General features: G+C 38.0%; 1 protein-coding gene across 5 annotated transcripts in view; it reads right to left on the bottom strand.

Moving 5' to 3' along the window:
* MYO6 (myosin VI) overlaps positions 1-24,148 on the bottom strand; it is a 182,967-nt gene that overhangs the window by 99,262 nt on the left and 59,557 nt on the right. For all 5 annotated transcript variants that reach the window (XM_074948001.1, XM_074948002.1, XM_074948003.1 and 2 more), the window contains exons 4-10: positions 20,914-20,987; positions 18,409-18,538; positions 15,949-16,054; positions 13,229-13,284; positions 9,865-9,962; positions 8,635-8,799; positions 1,009-1,089 (exon numbers count right to left, since the gene is read on the bottom strand). In XM_074948001.1, coding sequence (XP_074804102.1) covers positions 1,009-1,089; positions 8,635-8,799; positions 9,865-9,962; positions 13,229-13,284; positions 15,949-16,054; positions 18,409-18,538; positions 20,914-20,987 — 710 coding nt within the window. The remainder of the gene's footprint in view (positions 1-1,008; positions 1,090-8,634; positions 8,800-9,864; positions 9,963-13,228; positions 13,285-15,948; positions 16,055-18,408; positions 18,539-20,913; positions 20,988-24,148) is intronic.

Genomic DNA, 24,148 nt, shown 5'->3' with positions numbered 1-24,148 from the left:
AGAACATCAGATCCAGTCATTTAAATTACAGTTTACAATGTAATTAGTTTATTTTTGTGGGGGAGGTGTGACATTTCACATGTTCTACTCAGAAATGCACTGTTCCACTAGGGAAAATACTTCCTACTAGTAGGATAAGAGAAAACAGTTGAGAAAAAAAGAGTGTGGCGAAGAGAACGTGCTCTTCCTGTCGATTAAGACATAATTGTGCTTAAAGAGTTGGTGTGTGGCTCTGACACTACTCAAAGGGCCTAACCAGCCAGTGAGGTCATGGCTTTTGACACTCAGTGCCCCAAGTCACACTTCTAACTTAGTAACGACTAGGAAATACAGAATTGTCCAAAACTTCACAACAGCACCAACAAGAGATTTTTTTTTTTAAAACTATGAAAGAGAGAATTCAATCTCAACTGGTTAAACTTTTTTGTGACAGAAAAAAGCTTTACTTGTATTTTCTGCTTATTGGTTTCTGCATCTAATTCATAGGAATATAATTAATTGTACAGTAATTCCAAATAATTCTCTGGGTAAATATACCATACCCAGCTATTAACAAAAGCAAAGCAAAAAGGTTGTCAACAATCGTAAGTGGTGAATAAACAATGCTCTGCAAAGTATCACTGCTAAGAGAAGCAAGAATTTAAGATAACATTCTGATAAGATATTAGTTTTGTCTCCCGTTGAAGATCTGCTGAGTCATTAAGACAAATATCGGCATTAAAGTATGATAAAAATTAAAAAGCGATTTTTAAAATATTTTAGGGGTTACATTTTAGGCTATAAATTTACATTTTTGTTTTTAAAAAGTCTTTCCAGTATTGAACCTGATAATAAAGTATTAGTAACACTCCAAAACTAGAACTTTAAACATGCCAGCCAGTTCCCATTTAAACCTGTCAAGTAAGATGTGTAAAATGAATATTTCCTTTTATTCTAAACAAATTTTTTAACATGATCCGCATAAGACACTAATTTGAAGTAACTGAAAATGTGGAAAATATACCATACCTCAGGACTTTTGCGGTTTTGCAAAATTTGCTTGTCTGTGTCTTTGGTAGCAAAGTACCTAGTGCAGCCACGATTTAAATACTACAACAGAAGGGGAAAATGCATGTCATATATAAATAAAACAAAACAAAACAGCAAGGAGATAATTAGCCAATGATTTAGTGCTTCAGTCCAATTACAGTATATCATCTTAACCCAGAGGTGCACTACCTCTTCTAACTTCAACATATGACACCAATCACATACTATCAGGCATTCAGGATTACTTCCTTGAAAGCAATATCTTATTTATAACAATGGTATCACAGAATTGGAAGATGGGGAAAAAATTCTTATTTGAAAGTAATTTTATTCTAACAAAAGTACTTCTTGTAAGCAAACTGGGAAGACACAGTGAGAACTCATAAATGAACTACTAAATCAGACACAGCTATTAAACGGAACATGTTTGCGACTTGAAAGAGACATATAATTCCTAGACTTACCTGCAGCATTTAGTACTGAATTAAATCAACCTCTATAAAACCTTGCAAGTAAGTAACAAAAGAAAAGGTGCTACTTCGTAGGAAGCCAGCTGTCAGTTTCAGCATTTCAATTTTTTAGCACCAAGGTACATTCTGCAATATTAAGTACTCTTGTAAAACACATCCAGTCAAGCCTAGTCTATTCTCAAGTAAATTCAGTTTGGGTAACACACACGTCTCTTCAAAATTTTATAATACATATCTGGAATCTCTTAAAATGTATCTCCACACCAAAGAAATTAAGTGATACCTCAGCAAAACAAAAGCTAATACTGATGACGTACATCAGACACTGTGTGAAATTTCGCACCAAAAGGATACCTGCTGTTGGAGGAAAACAACGGTTTATGCCCCATTTTAAAAAGCAAAACATATGAAGATGCTACTGGTACCTTCATAATGAACTGCTTTGAAAGATAAGGGAAATGAAGCTCCAAATAAGGGGGAAATGGTTTATAACTGGACAAAATGTGTATTCCTACAGGTAGTAAACTCTACCCATAGATAACTGCAGTCAAGCTTGGTTTTTGGGAACTGCATTTGCCTTCCCATTTGTAGTCAGAAGCTGCAGGGGGCATTAAATTATAAAAAAAACGTACTTACTAGCATTTTACATTTTCAAAGTGATGCACAAACTTTACCATAATTAATCCTCAGAGCACTGTTATGGAGATTGGCAAGTATTATCCTCAACGTTTACAAAGCTGCCAAGTTTCACACCGGTGAGAGAGACAAGCTTTCAAGCCACACACAAAAGACAGTCTCTCTCACCAACAGAAGTTGGTCCAATAAAAGATATTGCCTCACCCACCTGGTCTCTCTGATATCCTGGGATCGAAATGGCCACAACTACAACTACACTGCATGCTGTTTCATAGGTAAGGCTATGTTTTAGTTGTGGGTATTTTTAGTAAAAGTCATGGACAGGGCACCGGCAGTAAACAAAAATTCATGGCCTGTGACTTGTACTATATTCCCCTGACTAAATCTTGGGTGCTCTGAGAAGGGGGGAGGCCCATGGATGCCGCACCTGCTGGGGGGGTGGGGGGGGGCGGCGGTGGAGCGCGGCTGGGACTCCCGTTGCTGGTGAGGGTGAAGGGGGTTGGCGGGGCTGGCAGGCTCCCTACCTGGCTCCGTGCGGCTCCCCCCACATGTCCCTCAAGCTCCTACACGGAGGTGAGGCCTCTCCACCCGCTGCCTCCATCTCGAGCACCAGCTCCACAGCGCCCATTGGCTGGGAACCGCAGCCAGTGGGAACTGCGGGGATGGCGCCTACGGGTGGAGACAACGCACAGAGCCCACCTGTATAATACGTTTTAAAAATAGAAATGTTTCTCTATGCATTGAAACACTTACGGAGTTGACCTCAGAAATAGTTTTGTAATTGAGAAAAAAAGTTATATGTTTACATGAATAGGACTTGAGGTTTCCAGTGGAAATCTTATAGGTTTACAAAGTGAATGACTGTGAAATTTAATAGGTTTCCTATAAAGGAGAAGCTTAATCCAAACATAGTGGGTTTTATTATAAAACAAAAAACTCCAGTCAATACACAGATTAGGTTTAGGGCAAAAAGGTATTTTCAAAGCATATAATAAAAGACGACGATTAGGGGTTTTAGAGTTTAACTAGATTAAACACCAATGTGTCATTTTCTTCAACCTTCAGGGTATTTGTTATCCACTATCATCCTCAATTATAAATAAAAAGGGATTGCATAATCGATGTGAGTCCTAAAAGGACTGACACTAGTTTGGGACCTCAATTTGTAATCCTGAAATCTGAGAGACTACTTTTATAAAAATAGCCTTAATATTAAAATGAATTTCATGGAAAGAGATTTTTTACTTCAGCTTTTCTAAAATTATCGTCTTAAATTTCTGTGATAACTGAAGAAAAGATGATGTACCTTAATCTCAACGAAAAAGGGAGGAAGAGTTAAAATGTTACATTTGCTGTTTACACAAAGTGAATCTCTCTCACCATGTAAGTCATTATTTGAAAGCACTCAAATGAACATCTAAATAAAACAAACTATTCTGCAATTATGCAGACTGGTGAAAATAATCTTAACACATACTCAATGGAACTGAAACACCTGGGAGGCAATAATGTTTAAACAACATAACTTTAGTAGCAAACAGCAAATCAAATCAGTGTATAACCTGGTACAATTGCAAAAAAAAATAGCCAGTGTGATTCTAGGCGCCTTAAATAAATACATCATCATAAAACAGTAAAGTAACAGCACTTCTCCATAGGCAGTGGTAGCAGTTGTTACTAGCACTGGACTCAGAAAGCTCAATTTTAAGCAGAACATAAATCTGGCCTCCACTTTCATAACTTTGCACAGGTTTGAGATTCAGCTCCTGACACAAACATGAACAGGTAGGGGGGGAACACAATAAAGATGATAACTATGGAAAATTGTTTCCACATGATGTGAAAACAAATGGATTTGTTAAACAAAACACACCCGAAAACAAAAAACAAAACAAAAAAATTTTTAGTCACCAGTATTTCTGGAAGGAAAAAATCTCATCCTAAAGAACAGAAGCTGTCTTTCCTCAGTTACCACACACTGAATGGGCTTCATACACAACAGATAAATTGAGTAACAACATTAGAAGAATCATAGGAAGAATTTGTAAAATGCAGAATAAAAAGCATTAAAAGTCTGCTGCTATTCCTGGAGCCCAAGGATAAAGTAAAGGTCTTAAAAACACTGATATTAGAGATGGGGTTTTGAGACAAAATGAAGAACTGGATAAATATATTATGGGACACCACTTCCTCTGCCAGGATAAAAATTAAAATGTTCAACTCTAAAGAATTTCATCCACAAAGAAGAATCAGACAAGGTTGTCCTCTATTCCCTTTGTTGCTAACCCTCTTCAACAAACTCATCAGAATAGAAGCATAGCAAGGAGTTACAGTTAATAAAACAGTTAATAGAACAGAACATAAAACTGTATTGTATGTGGATGATGTGCTATTAATGCCTACCAGTCCTGCATAATCTATTACTTTCTGAAAGAAATTCATGACTTCAGTGATAAATCAGGCTACTAATACTAAATCTGAAGCATTAAATATAGGGCTTGAGTAATCTACAACTAAACAGCTACAAGATACATATGAATTTGTATAGACTAAACAAAGTACTTAAAAGAAAATATTTCTCCTGACCTCCATCACCTACATGAATTTATTTTCCTCCCATTATTCCAAAAAATGATGTGCTGGATTGGAATAAACCAACATTTGCAGGGGTGGAAACTACACCCACTACTGGCAAGTCCAACTCAACAGGCCCCAATCTCCACATGGCATAAGTTATTGATAGATCTAGCAGATAGTAATGGAAAAAACGGAGAAGTAGCTAAGAACATATTATTTTGGAACAATGGGGAAATGTCTGGAGGAGATCCAAAACATTTTCTACCTGTGTAACCACTATGGAAAATTATTATAAAATACTTCATGAACAGTATCTCACTCCATTTAAGCGAAAAAAATTATATAGAAAGGAGTCAACTTTAGATATGGGGGAATAAGGTCTGTATTATCATCTATATTACCATAGCACTCAGAAGCCCTAGTCATGGCGCTGTACAAACACAGAACAAAAAAAGACAGCTCCTGCACCAGAGATCTTACCATCTAAGTATAAGACAAGAGAAAGCAGATAAATACAGGCAGGACAATAAGAGAATACAAGGAAAAAAGGAGACAATATGGGTCAGCATGAGACATCATGGCTGAGTTTTAAGGAGACTCTGAAGGAGAATAATAAGGCAGCTTTGCAGACATTTAGGGGGACTTCCTCCCAAGCATGAAGGACAGCATAGCAGAGCATGAAATTTGAAAATGAAACAAATGAGTATGGGATGCCAGCAGCATGGGCTGACTGGAGATGAGAATAGACATATGGGAGGCAATAGGTAGGTAGGGATATTCTACAAAAGGCCCTGAAAATGGAAAAAAAGCAGCTTATGTTTGATGCAATAGAGAAGGGGGAGCCAGTGAAGGGGGGACATGGTCAAACTGATGGGCTAGGACAATGATCTTTGCAGCAGCATTCTGAATGGATCTCAGCAGATTGCATGTGTCAAAATAAAAGACGATGATGTCCCAGGAGACAAGACAAGATAATGAAAGATTGGAGGAGCGTTTTAGCTTTGTGGGTGCATAAGAAAGGCCATATCTTAGAGATGTTATGCAGAAAGAATTGGGAAGATTTAAACTTAGCCTGGATGCGAGGAGAGAGAAAGGTCCAAGCTGAAGATGATGCCCAAGTTATGGGCCTGACAAACAAGCAGGATGAGGGTGTTTTTCACAACAAGTGAGAAAGGAGGTCGTGTGGAACAAATTTATTTTTGTTATGTTTAACTTAAATTGAGGGGTACACATCCATGAGGAGATGTCAGACAAACAGGCCAATATTTTAGTTTGGATAGAAGAAGAGAGGCCTGGGGTAGGGAGGTACATCCGTTAGACCTCAACACAAAGGTGATATCCGAATTTATGTTTACAGATGAGATTATCCAGAGATAAGCTGTAGGAGGAGAAGAGAAAGGGACCAAGGACAGAGTCCTATGGAAGCCCCATTGAAAGTTGGAGAGGGGATGAGGAGGATCCTCCAGAGGACATGCTGAAGGAGCATTTCAAGAGGTAGGAGGAGAACCAGGAGAGGACAGAGTCACAGAAACCAAGGGAGCACAAAATTTCCAAAGAATGAGATGGTCAATGGTGTTGAAGGCAGCTGACAGATCGAAGATAAGGATGGAATGCTGGTTCTGAGCTTGAGCCTTTGGTGAGAGCAGTTTCAATGGAGTGCAAGGGGAGGAAGCCAGATTGGAGATGGTCTAGAATGGGATCAGAGGAAAGAAACTCCTTTTTGACAATTGCAGACAGTACATTCAATAAGGGCGACGAGGCAGTAGTCCGAGAGGCAAGTAGGGTCAAGATGGTGGCTTTGGGGGATTTATTTAAGCCGGGGGAGACTAGAGCATGTTTGTATTCTGAGGGGAACAGCTGGAGGAGAGAAAGAGGTTAAGGAGAAGAGTAAGGGAATGGATGAGAGTAGGTCAGAGAGAGATCAGAGGATGGGATGGGGTCACTTGGTCAAGTGGAGAGGTTAGCGGAAGAGGGCAGTAAAGAAGCCTCTGTCACAAGGAGGCTAATAAAAGCATTGTAAGAGGGGAAATGAAGGCAAGCCAAGGGGATGGGATTTTGTGTGTTATATTTTGCCATTTGACTCAGGGAAGAAATTGGCAAGGTCCTGTGCAGACAGGAGGATGGAGGCAACAAGAAGGGAGGGTTGGAGCAATGAGTCAAAGACAATGAAAAGGCATCTGGGACTGCAGGAGTGGGACTCAAGCTGGAGTAGTAGAGATATCTACCTAGGAAGATGGCAGAATTGAAGGAGGAAAAATCATATTTGTAGTAGAGGAAATCAGCCTGATTACAGGATTCCTGCCAATGACACACTGCCGCATGCAAGGAGGAGCAGAGAAAGCAGATGTTGGGAGAGAGCGGGGCAGACCTTACAATGAGGGAGAGATGGCCTAAAGAGTCCAGGGAGGGGGGGAGTGAAGCGTACAAAGAATCAACAACCATAGTGAGGGAAAAAAGAGAAAAGAAGACAGGGCTGAGAGCAGAAGAGAAGTCATCAACACCGATTTACTGGAGATCATGGAAAGGCCAACTGACAGGTTATGGGGTGGGGGGAGATCATGAGGATGATCAGAGAGGGGAACTCAGCAACAGAGAGATTAGAAAGAAAGCAGTGCTTGGTGAAGATTAAGTCAAGTGAACAGCCCTTTGACTGAGTGGGAGAGTTGAACCAGGGCTGCGGATCAACTGAAGAAGTGAGGGTGAGGAAGTGTGCAGTTGAAGAGTTGGATGCGTCATCAACATGGAAACTGAGGTCACAGACGACGAGTGTGGGAGATAAGGAGAGGGGAAAAAAAGAGAGCCAGGAGTCGAAATCAGAGAGGAATGCTGACAGTAGATGACAGCACCATGGAGTGGAAGGAGAGTCAGATGCAGTGTGGTTGGAAGCACCAGGAGCGGGGGAAAAGCCCAACACCCCACCGCAGTCTGGTCCAGCGCAGAAGTATTGGAGAAGAAATCTCTGGCAGATGCATCAGCTGTAGAGGAGTGTCACATGAATGGATCCTGATCTCTGAGAGAGCCAGGAACTGGAAGGAGTGAGATATAAAGAGGTCATGGATAGCTGAAATGGGAGTGGGCAATCCAGAGACAGAAAGAGAAGGGGAGGAAGGATGGGAGAAAGAAGGGAATTATTGGCAGGAGGTTAGGTGGCATGAGAGGGACAAAGATGGTGGCAGGAATGGATATGGGAGGCGGAGACTGTGCGGGTGAAAGGAGGGGCAGGGTTTGGGTAAATGTCAACAGAATTTAGGAAGATGCCATGGATGTGGGACCTAGATTTATGTTGGTGGAAGGAGATCAGGATGGAGAAGGGAAGATGAGTGGGTGGAGCTGGTGGGAACTAGGTGGGGATGAGAATACACAGGAAGGGGAGACAAAACCAAAGAGATGGGGGTACAGGGGGAGAGAAAGGATGCAATTTCCTGGACCTGTCTGCATATATAATGCAATTCCCTGAGATAACAGCATTTTGGAGGAAAATAAGTATAAATTGTCAAGACAACTGAAGTTAGATTACCCACAGAAACCATAGTTGATTCCATTAGGTTACAGTCCTAAGGAAGGATCACTGATAAAATCAATACAACAAGCCAGATGTGTAATAGCTCATTTTTGTAAAAGCACAAAAATTCCCCAAGATTATGGCATGGAGAAATAAAGTATGGGAAATCCTTTAAACAGAAAAATGGTAGACAGCCTTATATTAGTAACAAGTAGATTTTATAATGAATGGTTATAATAAATGAATAAATAAATACACAAGAGTAAGATTAACACTACAAATCGGTCTTTTAAAGGTAACAAATAGAGATTCTGAATAAGATTTGTTGACATTTGTTTGAAGAGTTCATGTATGTTAATAACAAGATAAAAAGATTTAAGAAAAAAACAAAAAAACCCCCAAAAGCAGCAGCAAACTCACCCTAAAGTTATCTGGAGAACTTAAATACAGCTTTTGCCTAATATCTTCAGGAGCACCTGCACAAAGCCTGTAAAATATGTGGTAATTCCTCTCCTCTTTGCCTTGCACACAGATCCTGGATTTCTCCAGAAGATAATGTGATACAAATCCACCAACCACCAAATTCTAGAAGGAAGAAAAACAATTATGTTTTTAATCATCCAAGAAATACAGACATCTAAAAATATATCTGCTTGGTCTGATCAAGAGTGTTGCAACATGGCCTGTTCTCTGTAAGTACCAAAGGATGGCCACTACCAGGCAATAGATGAAAACATTTCCTTAGATACTAATATATATTTAAAGCTATTTTTAAAACACAAAATTAAAATAAAACTTTTGTTAAACTGTATAGTTACAGGCATTTTTGGCACAAAAAACTCAGTCCAACAGTATGATTTCAGTCAGCTCCAAAATACCTGATATAGACATTAGGGTCCAAATTTTCATACAGACACATAAAAATGTTTATCCCCATTTAGATGTGCAAATCCCCAAATGTACGCATGTAATGCATACGCACACCTATACATAATGTGCAATATTTACTTTTGCACCCATATCAGAAGAAGTGTGCGCCAAAACCTGGTTAAAATCTGTTAACAGTACATTTTTAAATGGAGGAAAGGATCATTTTTGTAAATTAAAATAATATTCCATCAGTTTGGCCCCACAGTTTGCCAGTATTGACATGGTAAGGAGTGGCTTCAGTTCTCTTTTTCAAGAATTACAGAATACAACTTTTCCCTTGAGTCTGGTAAGCAAGGTAACCATTGCTTCAACTCATCCTACTTCTGGTCTGGTATATCTGTTCCCAGGCAACGGTTGAATGCCATAATTGCAGCCACTTGAAAATGTAGAGAGATTAACATTTTAATTGGGGAAAAATATAGCACTTCTAGGAAGAGTGGGGTGACAGAGAGGATCCTCAACCCTCTGTATCAGAGTTTCTCAACCTTTTTGATACCAGGGACGGGCTTGCTTTCTTCCATAATTGTGTCAGGGAGATCTTAAGGACCAGTGCCAATCCACGGATAGGTCACTGAAAAGCGCTGCTGTATATGCGTCAACAATGACTCAGGATGAACAGAGAGTACATATTCACGTGATAGGAGGGTGCCAGCCACCAAAAATCTATGCCACCAAACAAAACCCACCACTGAATACTAACTACAAACAAAGTACTCATACCTTTTCGTTGAAGTGGATTTCTACAAATTTTCCAAAACGACTGCTATTGTTGTTGCGAACAGTCTTTGCATTTCCAAAGGCTTCTAAGAGTGGATTCGCTGTTTAAAAATAAAAGATTTCAAAATTTGATTCAAAGAAGACTAGCAAAAAAACAAAAACAAGACTTCACATCACTTTACAGTTACGATAACTAATTACTCGAAGTAACTACTGAGGATGACATTTGAAAGTTGAATAAGTCTTACCCCTTAGAAATAAAATTAACATGAAAAACAGCATTTTTTTTCAAATTGTACTGAATCTATTGTGGAAGCAATTTGTAATACAAACTTTAAATATTCTACACCAGGTGCAATTCCTGAATCTGAATGATAAAATATTTGAAAACGATTCAGCTAGTATTTTCCTAAAGAAAACTGGGTAAATAATCATAAACAAAATATAAAATATGATGGACAATTTGAGCTCCAGGTGGATTGCCCCAAAATACAACTAATTTTCCCATCTATTCCTCAGGCAAAAGCATGAATAAGTACATATGAGGTGAGCACTATGCACAGTTACATTAATAAGGGGGGAACCAAGAGCTGTCCTCTAAGAAAACCCAGCATCTATCCCAACAACATTTAATTTTAAGGACTTAAAACTGTTGTTAGAATGGTGCATACTGACACCTGGAATGCCCACAGATACACAATGAAAGACAGTGCTGACTTTGGAGAAGACTTGGAGGGTGCCTCCTATCACTGAAGTCCACCAAGCAGGTGGCCACATTCTGCAGTAGCTGTAGCTCCCAGTCCTCAATAATAGCTCCATCCAGAATGCATCACAATCATTCAGTGCATACATATTGAACATGCACCATTTAAGCAGAGTTTAAAATTTATCCAGCTGTGCAGCACAGTGCTTCTAAAAAACATAATTTTGCTAGCTAGCAAAAGCAGCAGTAGCAGGCTTAGCAAAACTGTTTCCACATTTTGTCTATCAGAAATCATAGAAAACTATATTTAAGGAACTGCTGACAACCTACGGTGACAGACTGACAATATCCTGTAATATCCTGAGGAAACCTTAGGGAGTTGAGATAAAGTTTACTGAATTAAGGTTTATACCTTTATACTGAATTAGGTTGATACCTTTGGGGTACATTGTTTTAAAATGTAAATGTGTATGTATTATTGTGGCTTTGTATGTACCTTCTCTAGCAGGAGGGGGATGTTAACGTACTTCCTCCGTTATCAGCAGAAGCCACCCTCTCGGAGAGGCATGCATAAAGTTCAAACTGGATTCTCCAGGGACCAATAAAGAGAGGATTTTTGGATAAGTAGCCTGGTTTTAAACTGGCTCAGGGCCTTTTTCTTGATCCATGGAGGGTCCAATCCTCAGGGCAGGTTTGGAAGGACTGGTCCTACTGAAGCCTCTGAAGATTATGTGCTTGTTCTAAGCTGAAACTGTTACAAATTTATAACTACAAGGAATCCCCTTGGGTGGGAATTTGAAATACCCCTGCCAGAATCCATGTTAGGGTTGCGATTAACACTGGTAAGCTTATTAGCATGCCAGCAGGGTTTTTTTTTTTATTGTTTTTAATGTTTTCTCTGTAACACTTTTATCTTAGGAGTAAAATAGGCTTACATAGAAAGAACTGTGTGGTAACTTATAATTGTTGACAATCACTCTTATCAGTCTCTGAAGAGAAAGCAAGCAGGTGTGCTCAGGCAGCCAGGATCTGCTGGGAATAACACAGTGAAGGCAGGGAACAGTGGAGACTGGAAATTCCCCAGTCAGAAAGGGTGACATATGGTTCTCCACTCAAAAAGGCAATGGCTGGGGAGCTGGAAGCCTGGGTGCCCTGGCTGGGCCGCTGAGAGGAAATACAGGTGTAGTTGCCCTGAACTGTGATACATGCCTTCACCTTAAAATTGAACTCCATTAAAACTAAAGAAATTCAGTAAGAACTGTTCCCCAGATTTAAAGCCTATTGAAATTATCTACAAATCTGATGCTACTAACATTAAAAGGTTATCAATAGGAAATCAACAATAGTAAGATAAATTAAGGATGATAAAGTGTCAGTCCTTCCTTGGAATTTTGTTCTTGGTTATTCAAAATTACAACCTGATGGTTAAACTTCTTCATTTGGCTTTCTTAACAGTTGTTATAAACAAAAAAATAGTCTTTCAAGTTTATGAGATTTGAAAATCTGGGCTTCAAAGCTGCTATGTTAATAATAAATACTTATTGAAGAACTGTTAAAAATAGCTTAAGTAATATTTACAGAAATGTGGATTATTGAATAAAAAGGTGACCAGAAGTTTTTCAGATCAGTTACAGGTTCTCCTAACAATACAGCTGTTGTGAGCATGCTTGTTAAGAAGGTGTTTACAATTATTTCACAGCTTTTTCCAAGAATACCTATAGGTACCAATCAACATTATGGAATGCAACTTCAGGCATTATGTCCAACTGTCAGTCACTTTCTGAGATCCTATGGCACATAAGGTGGATTTGGATGTTTATATACCCAGCTGTAATTCAGCAATATCATGCTTATTATACCATATCTACAAAAACAAAAAATGAAAGCCTGCTCTATTTCTCTGAACAAGATATAATGGCTAGAAGTTGAAGCTAGATAAATTTAGACTAGAAATAAGGTGTAAATTTTTAACAGTGAGGATTATTAACCATTGGAACAACTTAATAAGGATTGTGGTAGATTCTTCTTCATTAGAAATTTGTAAATCAAGATCGGATATTTTTCTAAAAGATATACTCTAATTCAGGGAAGTCTTGTGGTTTAATTACGCAGACTAGATAATCACAGTGGTTCCCCTTCTGGCCTTATAATGTATTAATATGACAAATTTAAATCCAATAAAGATGACATGGAAGTAGTATTCAGGATGAGTTACTTTATGACATATACAAATTAATATGGCAGAAAGATTAATTGGAGAAACCTTATTCTTGAAAATTGGTTCTGTGTTTCCTCCCAATTTTGAGCAAAACAAAACAAAACACGCCATTCCACTAAAAACCACTGTTGTCAATGATGATCTAACTGCCCCTACACGTATCAAACCAAATAAGGCCCCACAAGTTTAATGTCATGCACTTGCTTATGCATTTTCAGGACCGTCTCAAAGAGAATTATTATTATGTGCTCAACATCTACACTAAATAAAACAGAAGAAAATCCCAATCAAATATCTTTGCAAAGTAGATGGATCGGAGCAGGCCATTGACATTTTATGCCCAAATTGGTTTGATGACATTTCAATTCTAGATTTTGTTGTTGTTGTTGTTGAACATTTTAAATTTGAACAATTTGACCTCTGTTCGCTTTAATAAAATACAATACCTTCTACTATTCTATCATCAATATCTTGACCAGTACCATAGGATTCAGTCAAATACCTGTAGAAGAAGAATAAAAAAAAACAATGTCCATCTCTCTTTTACTCCCAAGTAACGCTGCCTCAGTCTAATTGAGGAAATTGTTAAATATCTGTATTATATGTTGTGCATTTACACAGAGGGGAACGTATCTGAACATTTTAAATGGAAGATTATTTTACAAGTTCTCTGTGCATATGCATTTAAATAAGTTAAAACACTCTTCTTTTGTAAGAGGAACATACGTATTTTTGTTGGCTTTAAATGTGGTTTTTGGTATTTCTGACTTCATTTTTACAAATCTTTTCATATCTGTATATGTATATCAATATTTATAGAAGTGGTTTTTTTTAAATCAATTTGACCAGTATATTATCGTGCCATCTGTAGGTATTTGTTAAGCTTTTATACAACATTTTTTATCTGTACATCAAGAATTAAAGATATTCACACATATACAGTCTAGTAGCCTATAAACAAAATTCTGTTTGGATTCCGGAGGAGCAAATTGCAGCTCCATAATTAGGACAGAGTTCAATTTTACCCTTAAAGAAGGAATGAAAAATGACTAATTTTACATGAAAAATAGTCTGCAATCAAACTGCTTACACTTGGTGAAAGTGTACAAGTAAATCCATTAATTAGTTTAGAGGTTAAAATTAAAAAATTTTAAATGGATCCTTTGAGAAATTTTGCCTCCACCATTAGACTTATTTGTACCAGTTACTTATCAGTAACAAGACACAATGCAAACCCTTCAAACGTTCCACATAATTAAAACCCACTGAAATCATTGTAATCATTGGCTACATTTGAAGAATATTTTAAAAGGAGTAGTGGTAATGTCCTCTTGCTCTGCTTCATAACAAGCTTCCTCTTTCACTAAAAGAATATTCTGTTTTAGAAAATTCTACAAACAACTCTTTCAATACAGTTTCCATCTCCTAATGTTCTCAATGGAAGCAAGGCCACATGGAGTCCTCAGTTAAGATACCCTCTTTCAAAACGCCCTCCATATCCCATTGCTTCTGGTAAGAGTGAAGCCAAATGGTCCTCAGGCTAGATGGTGGCCTCCTAAGCTGTCAAAAGGCAGAGAAGAACACTGAGGAGCAGGTGATTTTGGGCCATCTTTGTGATTTTGGGCCATCTTTTCTGGAGTTCAGAAAGGAAGGAAAACTGGGGCATCTGGATGCAATGAAATGTGAGATGCAGGAGGGAGGGGGAAATTAGGGGTGCATACAAGGGAATGTGGAAGAAAGGAGGCAGATGGAAAGCGAGACATACATTCTGCATTACAGTACTCTGGCAAAGCAAATGGTCTGATAAAGGAGGTTTTACTCCTAGAGCAGAATTCTCTAGCTGTGCTGTTCTAGCATGGCATAAAGCAGCCAGGGCATAACAGTGAATATAGTCATAACTGTTAAGATAAAATAAAAAATGATTTAAGGTTGATACTATGCATCTTCAAATCAGCAACAATATCATAACAGTGTCCTCAGTGTTTCTTGTTGAGTGTTCACATAAGAACAAAAAAGAAATTCCCAATAAAACCGCAGGTTATGCTGTGGTTGAAGTTGAGCATACATATCAGTATAATTTTTAAGATAATTACTTTTACTCTAGACCAAGAGTTAGAAACTCAGGAAATTCACAGTTGAGGCTAAACTTAAAAGAAATACAAGCATGGTAAGGTATAGAAATGCACAGTTAGGACACAAACCATAATTCTGCCCCAGTGTGACACCATTAAGGAAAACAGTAGGAAAAAAAAAATCTAATATCTCTAAAACTCAGTTTTAGCTCATCTGGGCCCAAAACATAATTGTATGGTTATTACATTATGTCACCATGGAGTAGAGCGAAGGTTGTTTGGGAGCTCTGTCATTTTCATATTTTATCACAAAAGCTACAGTTTTGGATTGAATATTTTTAGTAAATTTCATGGCAGAAGTGCATGGGGAAAAAAGTCCCACAGAAGGGTCACCAAATAACGCAGTTTACATGTTTAAGTAGTAAAATTAAGGTTTCACCCCAAAATATCATTTAATACATAACTGCAGTTGTTGTTGGTACGGTATTTGGCTATAAAATATTTTTTTATTTTTTTTAAAAGGAAGTCTGACACCAAAAAAAACATGTACCACTGGGGGAGGAAGGGGAATAAAACAGTGGATTATATAGTGGGGATGCTGAAAGGTGAGGCCCAGAACACGGGAGGAAGATTGAAAAGCAACAGTTCCTACTGCAATCTGGTCACCGCACCACTGAGGTTTGGCCCATCAGCTCCCACATCTCCACCTAGGGAGGGTGGACAAACCAAACCCAAGTGGCACTGCAAGCACGTGTGCCAGGTTGCAATACCCAGCGTGAAGAGCTGGCCAGGCCATGTCCCGCAGGACAGGAGCCACCCCTGCAGTGTGAGCTCATTACTGAAACTCATGATTACTATGAACACAGTGACCAAAATCATAGTCTTACTTATCATGTTTGCATTTCTTTTAAGTTTAACCTTAACAGTGAATTTCTGAAATCAACTGAGGGTTGGGAGCATTCAGCTGTCTTGCTGGATCATGCCTAAAACATATATTAACAACATTACAAGTGACTTTAGAATTGATCTCTGAACATGATAAACTAATGTATCAATACAAAAGATTCCCATTGAATAACTTTCTGGTTACAAACCTCAGAACAAATTTTGTATTTTCTGTCTTGCCAGCTCCTGATTCTCCAGAAACTATGATGGACTGACTCATCTTGAGTACCTTCATGTCACGGAATGCTTTATCGGCTACAACAAAAATTACATTAAAGGACACAAAGTTGTTATGTACATCAACTGCTAAATCAGAAGTAAATTATGATGTACATGACACCTAATTTAATCCCTTGGAGAATAAAAATCAAAACTCTACACATTTAAATTTCTGCATTATATCCTATGAATGTCCATTTCTGCTTATGTTACATTACAGTGGCCCACCCTCAAAGAATGAAGCCTTGTATCTTCAAAGAGGCTGTGACAGCAGACCAGACAACCTATGTATGACCCTTAACAACTTAACAAGAGGCATTTGTACGCAGACAATTAACTTGTATGTGAATTTCAAAGAGATGTACTAGACTAGCAACTCGTTCATTTTTAGTAATAGAAATCAAGGGTAGATACTAAGTGTATTTGTCTGTGTTTACCTATATCCTGTTAGATGTTTAACAATGTAACCAAATTAGCTTGTAGATTACACGTGTTAATTGCCTTAATTATATATGTGACCTTGTCCAGATGTAAGATACTGCAGGAAACTAATAATATTGTCTACGTTGTCTCCAACTTAACTATGTTATAATATAGAATCAGCTAATTGCCTTATGTGAATGAGTGTAACTAGTTTACCTGTGTATGCACAGGCAATAGAAGATTAACTTCAAAGCAATGGTCCACAAGCGATCTGCTGTGACAATTTCTGTGCAGAGGCTTGTCAACCTGTTAGAAGAGCTATAAAAGAGAAACCTCGGGCCTGATCCTGCCATCTCTAATCTGCTTAAACTTTGAATAGGGAAAGTATAAGTCGTAAGACAGAGATCTTCCAAATAATGATTTGGAATGCCCTGGAAAATGGTTGGAAAGACTAACAGACTTTACATCTAAGTGGCCTTTGGATTCTGATCTGTTGGGATGATTCCAGAGAGTCTTTTACAAGCCAGCAGTTTATTCCATCACTGCTGTGATTTTCAACTACGAACACTGGAAGTCACTTGTATGTATATTGATCTTTTAACCATTTATAACTCTCTTCTTTCTTTCATTAATAAATGTTAGATTTAGTTATTAAGGATTGGCTGACAGCGTGATATCTGGGTAAAATCTGAGATTCATATGGACCTGGGGATAATTGTCGGTTCCTTTGGAACTGGTGAACCTTACATATGGTGAAGCAGGTTTTCAATAACCTTTCACTATATTAGACTTGGTTGTCTAGATGGGAGCCAAGAGCAGGAATCCCTAAAGGCTCCTTGGTAACCAATGTGGTATTACAGAAGCTCTTTTGTTACTGCCCTGGTGAATCTAATTATAGAATAAACCACCAGTCTGGGGGAGTGTTTGCCCTATTTCTTGCAGTCTGCCCTGAGAGTGGCACTCTCAGTCTGGCCCATCCACGCAGCAGAGTCACAGAGGCATAGACCCACATAGTTATTGTTCCACAGGGGAACAAATGCAGGGCTAATACCAACTGAACTGAACTCTGGAGTTAATTTATTTACGGAATAGTGGAGGGTTGATTTTATAGCTATGAAGGTGTTTTATTAAGAAATTTTCACCTTCACATGACATTGTGACAAATTATATCCAGACACTCTGACTCATTTTCATATTGTTTCAAACCCCCCACACTTTGTGGTTGTGTAAGAGATCCTGAAAAGGAACTTTAATGAAAATTATTTAAATATTGTTTGATCAAAACAAAAGAAGTGTATAGTTTTCATACTCTGTGAGAGTAAGTTTGCAGCACATCAAATTGATTCAATTATGACTCATACCTGTTGTCTTTTTGAACAAGCTTCTATATACTATATTACTTTCATACTAAACATATAAAGAACTTAATATTCACAGTAACTGTTTTCTTTGTTTAAATCATTTAAAGGCATTTTAATGCCGAAGAGGGAAAATGTATAAGGAGGAACAATCCACACCAGGAACATGCTGAAGTAGACAGGAAATTAACTTCAATAATACTTACTGGCAAGGACCAAAATTTTCAGAATGTGGATCACGTCACAACAGAGGACATCGCTCAGTTTTAATGATGGCATTTCTCATTTTTTAAAATATTGTAGTCTCATTTTTATGATGCTTTGATTGCATTGTATATTAAACTAGATATAATCAACAGTCTAAGCATTTTTGTTGGGAGATAAATAGATTATTATTATTATTATTAAATACAGAAGCAGTATATCAAAGGTGAGAAGATTTTTCATTTTAGTACAGATTTATCTTATTTAAACATGGTTTAAAAATAGATGCTATATATATAGTGTGTGTGTGTGTGTGTGTGTGTGTGTGTTATTTAACATGTGATTGCAAGATGAAGTGGGGAAAAAGTATATTTTACAGGAGAAAGGCATAAATGGTGGACATACCTATTGCGTAGACATGTGGTGGTAATGTCCCAAGGGATTTACCCTGGTACTTCTTAATAGTCTCCAAAGAATAAAGTTTAGGAATGTCAAAATATGGGTTCACTGCAATAAGAATGTTGGCTACATAGGTCTGTGAAGAAGAAAAAAAAATGCATAGTAAACCACTAGCAAGTATTCAACTAACTTGTTAAAAGCAACTCCGAATTGCCATTAAAGACAACAGAAACCTATCTCAGAGTTTGGAACAATGAAATTAGACTGGGGACACAATCAAATATTGCCAGAAAAATCTCATAATTTGGGATTATATACAACTAATGCTGACACCATATAACAAGTACAGATAGGTAATGCGCTCTTGGAGTTGCTGTATTTCTTAAGGTTTCAGAGTAGCAGCCGTGTTAGTCTGTATTCGCAAAAAGAAAAGGAGTACTTGTGGCACCTTAGAGACTAACAAATTTATTTGAGCATAAGCTTTCGTGAGCTACAGCTCACTTCATCGGCTGCATTAACAGTCTTTAAAAGACATCTCAGAAGAAAGCAAAAATTCCCAAAGCACTTTCTAAAAAAAGCCTCATACCCGGTATAACTGTGTCCTAAACAACATTCTACCCACCTGTAAAACAAGTTCTAACCCATAAAGATGTGTATAACTTGTCAATGAGCACATGAAGGCTGCTGTGAATCTACACAGCCACTGTATACCAATGTATCTCATTGGTCTTGGATGTATTGAACATCAACATAAATCCATATTCTACTGGAATAAAATTCCATAGATACACAGAAAAACATTATGCAACAACTAAATACATAATATAGATTGTCTATCAAGCTAGAAAACAATTTGGTGTGAGACAACTTTATATTCACTTTTTAAAAAGTTTAAATACTTAAACAGCAAAGGTAGCAGATCATACTATCCCGCATAGCAATATAGTGCTATTCTTCTGATGCACAGTTACAGCCAGACTAGATAGTCACAATTCCAGGGGTAGAGTGGGGAAGAATGAAGATTCCCTGCCTCACAGAGGAGTTATGTGGATAAATTCTTGAATGTGTGTGAGGTGCTCAGATACTAGTGATGATGACCAGATTACATAAATGAATAGTTAGATGCCTGAGGATGAGACAAGAGATACTCTTGTACAAAAAAAGACCCTAAAAAAGCCAGATGATGAAGTGATTCAGGCTAACTGTTTTCATTTGCTGTTCTTCAGCTGAGAATACTGGAAAACCCCAAGAAGCGGGTTGGATATGGGCCACTAACCCAGTGTGCATGTTCTGTGTTGAAATGGGGAGAGGACTACACCTGTTCACAGAAAGCTTATTTCAGCTACTTCTCTTCTCACTATTTCCCTGAAGAAAATTGTATGAGTAAAGATGTTCAAGAGTCATCAGTACTAATATTAACACTCCTCTAGGTAGCTAGATAAATTACATACCACTGATTCTGAAAACAACATACAAAAAAATCTTGTTTACTCCAATTATATTTGAAGTTACCAGGGAAAACTAGTTATGACAAAAATTGAACCAAATTTTATACAAAATAGATTCTGGGAAACACATAGGTAGCATTTATTTAAAACAGTGAAGCTAGATTCCTAAGCTGAAACACTTTCACTCTCGTCTTTTCTGCTTTAGATATCTGTTTTGTGTATTTTGGGTTTGGTTTTTGTTTTGTTTTTTGTTTTTAACTGCAGTCAAATGATTGACGCTGCCAGCCTGGTTTGTAAAGCTGATGACTGGTATTCTTGATTCTGTAAATAATTCATAGCTGTATAATGTTCAGAGCAGCAACAACTGAAAATGGGTGAACGCAATTTTGGATAGGAAAGCTTAGGTCTAAATAAATACATTTGAGTACAACTGATTTTTAATGCAAATGTTGCCTAGCTCTACCATCTCAATGCTGATTTCTTTTTTTAAAAAAAGGTGACGACAAATAATTTTATAACTACATGTCAATAACTGGATTTCCCCCCCGCCCCCAAGCTTCTTGCATCTCTTCTATTTCACAGCTGTCATTGCCAGGGCAGATGGCAAGGACTAAATGTAATTTAGTCAGAATTCATTAAGTATAATTAGGCAATTTGATAGCAATATAAAAGATTAAGATGGTCATCTGAGCTAGAAAGTGTCAAAGGAGGCACCTGTTTGCTTCGATAAAAATAACGAAGAAAAAAGAGCCATCTTTGGTAACAGCAGACCTACTGGCAAAGTAACATACCTAAAGGAAGGCAATTTGCTACCATGTAATAAAATAATGAACTAAACAACATACAGAAAGTCCAAATTACCTGATTAACTGACTATTTTTACCCATCTGAATCAGGTGGCACACCAGACTTTCCTTATAAAAAATCCTAACATTCATAAATGCTACCAATTATGCTTGGGCATTTAAACCCCTTTCTGCTATAAAACAAATATTACATAATAAACAGTACAATTACATTTAGTTGGCATATTGTACAAGCTAACACACTATGGAATACTTACATAAATTCTGTCTTTACCGTACCGCACTTTGATATTGTGAAGGAGTGTAGCTTCATTTAAGTACATTAGTGAACCTGCAATTTAAAAACCCATACAGTTATTTTGACAAATAACCATCTTAGTGTATGATCACTGAACTGAGATTCAGCATTAAGAAGAATTCTGCTTCCCCTCCTCTTTTCTGGTCCATAAGTAGTTTAATCCTGCTGATTTCTTCAAAACCTTTTAAAGGGACACTATCAACTTAAAAACCAAATTTATAGTTCTGTCTGGAAAATGTCTACCTACATTTACTGTGACAACAGTAAAAAAAAGACATATCAAATAATATTATTTTCTTCTAACATTTAACAAAGAACATTAGAGCATGGAAGTGTCAATCTCTGACTTCACTCCATCAATGATAGCAGCCCCAAACTCCCTCAATAGCTTTTCCCACCAGCATATCCATGCTTTCCTCCATACTGCCACGTACACACGGCAACAAACTTCTTGTAAAAATCCATAAAGGCACCAACTTATCCTCCTTCAAATCTTTCTCTGCCTTTGTGCATACAGAAAAATGCCATCTAACAGCTAGGTAGTTGCAATTGCTAATTCTTAGCATATCCCAGGGGTGATTTTCAGATGTTCACAACTTGGTCAAATCAGGGTGTATTTTCATGATGAGAACAAAAAGCATCCAACTAATCCCCAGACAATTGTCTTGGCCATATATAAAATCCCTGCTCCAAACTCTGTAGGTGCGCAAAGAAACTATTAGAAAAAAAATTTAACGTAAACAAAACTACCTATTTTCCTTAACCTCATTGCTGAAAATAGGCAAACCAATTTTCCTGAAAAACTTAAAAAAACCCATCTTGAGACAGAAAGCCAGCATAGAAAGTTTCATACTGAATGGTTAACGTTTGGCAAAGCTATAAAGAACTGAAAACAGGGCTAACAATGGAAAGTGTTAGGCAGTCTTAATTCTAGGGCATCACCACCAGCTCCATCTATGTCAACAGCAGCATTATCCCTAAAGCTACTCTGTGAACATCTCTTATGTAGAGCTTCCTCAACCTAGGAACTTCCTCTACTTCCTCTATTCATTGTCTCTTTAGTTTCCGGCTAGAATTTCAAACACAAAACACACACATCCTTACTCTTCTGTTTCAAACAACACCTCAGACTGCTAAACTTTAAACAATCAGCAACACAAAATCATCTCTATTATTTCAGTTGGTTTCCTTTGTGCATTTGACAGTACTTTATTTAGAGTCAAGTTCCACTGTTTTCTTGATGGTCAGTTGTACTTTCTGTCTCATGAGCTCTCTAACAACTCTACTGATGCATTGCTCATGTGCAAGTGCTCACCACACCCCGCAAGAAGACACTGACCCACAAAATGGAAGCAAGTGACCACTGTTTCTGAATTTGGGCCAGGAAGGGCTCTTTTCCCAGGATTCCTGCACAGAAAACCAGGTTTTTGATTCCTCAACTTCCTGAGACTCAAATGACTCATTCTATTTCCAAACACGAGAAACAAAAAGCTTAGTATAAAATGGTACAAGATCCATTACCGATCAGGACCCTCTCAAGCCTTATCTTTATACACAGTTACTCAACATCCCTCTGCAACAAAACCATCCAGTTCTTATTGCTGAAGGTCAGCCTTCCAAGCTACTTCAATCCACAGGGACATCACAGAAACCCCTTGGAAACCCTGAAGCCAGGCTGGCAACTGGTAACCTCCTCTTCATCCTCCTTCTGCCACAATCAGCAGCCACAGTCCAACAGACCTTAGCAGTGGACAATGTGAGCTTGGCAACAGCAGCGGAGCCCTGTCTGCCAATGCCATTCACTCCCTTCAGCAGTGAAAAATGAATCTGCCTCCTTCCCAAATGTGCCAGACCAGCTTGCAGCAGAAGCAGATTCCCATGGCCGCCCTTTCATGTGTACAGCTCCAGCAAGAAGCAGCGCTTCCCTTTCTGGAACCTATCTAAGAGTAACTTGACTTCACATGGTCAGACTCCATCATATATCTCCAAATAGGCCTTGAACACATGGACTGCTTAGGGAGGGCATCTTTCGCTATGGGAGGATACAAATAGATACTAGCAGAAGGAAAACTCCTTTCCTACACGTCTAAGTCTTCTAAGGTAAGGTCAATGAAGGAAATACTTAGGCTTTATCCTGAGCAGAAGCTCGCTCTGGCCTGCAAATCCCTCAAATTGTTCCTCATCCTATTGCTCAGACTAATTTCTCTCCTCCTGAGATCACCGCCTGAGGGGTTCTTACTGAACTGGACAATCAGGTACTTAAATTAGATATTTATTTCTCATCCATATGTTCCATCCTACCAAACTCTTTATCCTTTTCCCCTCCAGGGGGATTATACTTGGATGGGGAGAGAAAAATCAGCCAAATAAACAACTTTTTTCTACACTCATGGTGAAGTGTCTTCCTCTTCTGATTTCTCCCAGGAGTATAATTCAGATTCTAACCTCGTGGGACAAGTTAATTTCTTGAGTATGTGGAAATTTATAACCCCCTGACTATTAAAGAAGAGACCCCTCAAAATGAAAGAAAGTATAGTGGGGAACAATCTTCTCCTATTTCTGCATCTTTACAAAATACTGCTAAGTCAGAAAAAGTTCTTTGAAGGGAAGAGAGCAAGCTTAGGATCTTTATAAAATTTCTGGCTAAGGATAAAGGATTTTGTTTTGTCCCTAAAATGAATTAAAATCTCTTTTCCCATCAAAGAGTTGTTGCTCCAGTTCAAGGGGTTATTATTCTTAATTTTGTTTATGAGAAGGTCATGTGATACAGTAACAAAAGCCTTACTGAAATCCTCCACAAGTTCTCAAAGATAATAACTAATGACTCAGAGATCTCTTCAGACAGTTTCTTTCATCAGGCCCTGCCAACCTGAAGATATCTAGCCTGTCTAAGTAATTCTTAACTTATCCTATTTTAGACTCAGATCCTACCCCATTAAACTGATGTTCTCTATGTTAGTCACCCAGTCATTGCTAACTTTTTTGCTGAAAACTGAAACACAAAATGCATTTAACAGTTTGGCCATTGCTGTGTTTTCTATTATTGTTTTTCCCTCCTCATTAAGTAATGGGCCTACCCAGTCCCTGGACTTCCTCTTGCTTCCCACGTATTTGTAAAACGTTTTCTTGTTACCCTTTATATTTCTACCTAGTTTAATCTCATTTTGTGCCTTGGCCAGTCTAATTTCATGCTT

This window comes from Natator depressus, chromosome 3, assembly GCF_965152275.1.
Source record: "Natator depressus isolate rNatDep1 chromosome 3, rNatDep2.hap1, whole genome shotgun sequence".
Classification (NCBI taxonomy): domain Eukaryota; kingdom Metazoa; phylum Chordata; order Testudines; family Cheloniidae; genus Natator; species Natator depressus.
Note: the sequence above shows the minus strand (reverse complement) of the source record. Positions and strands in the feature narration are given on the sequence as shown.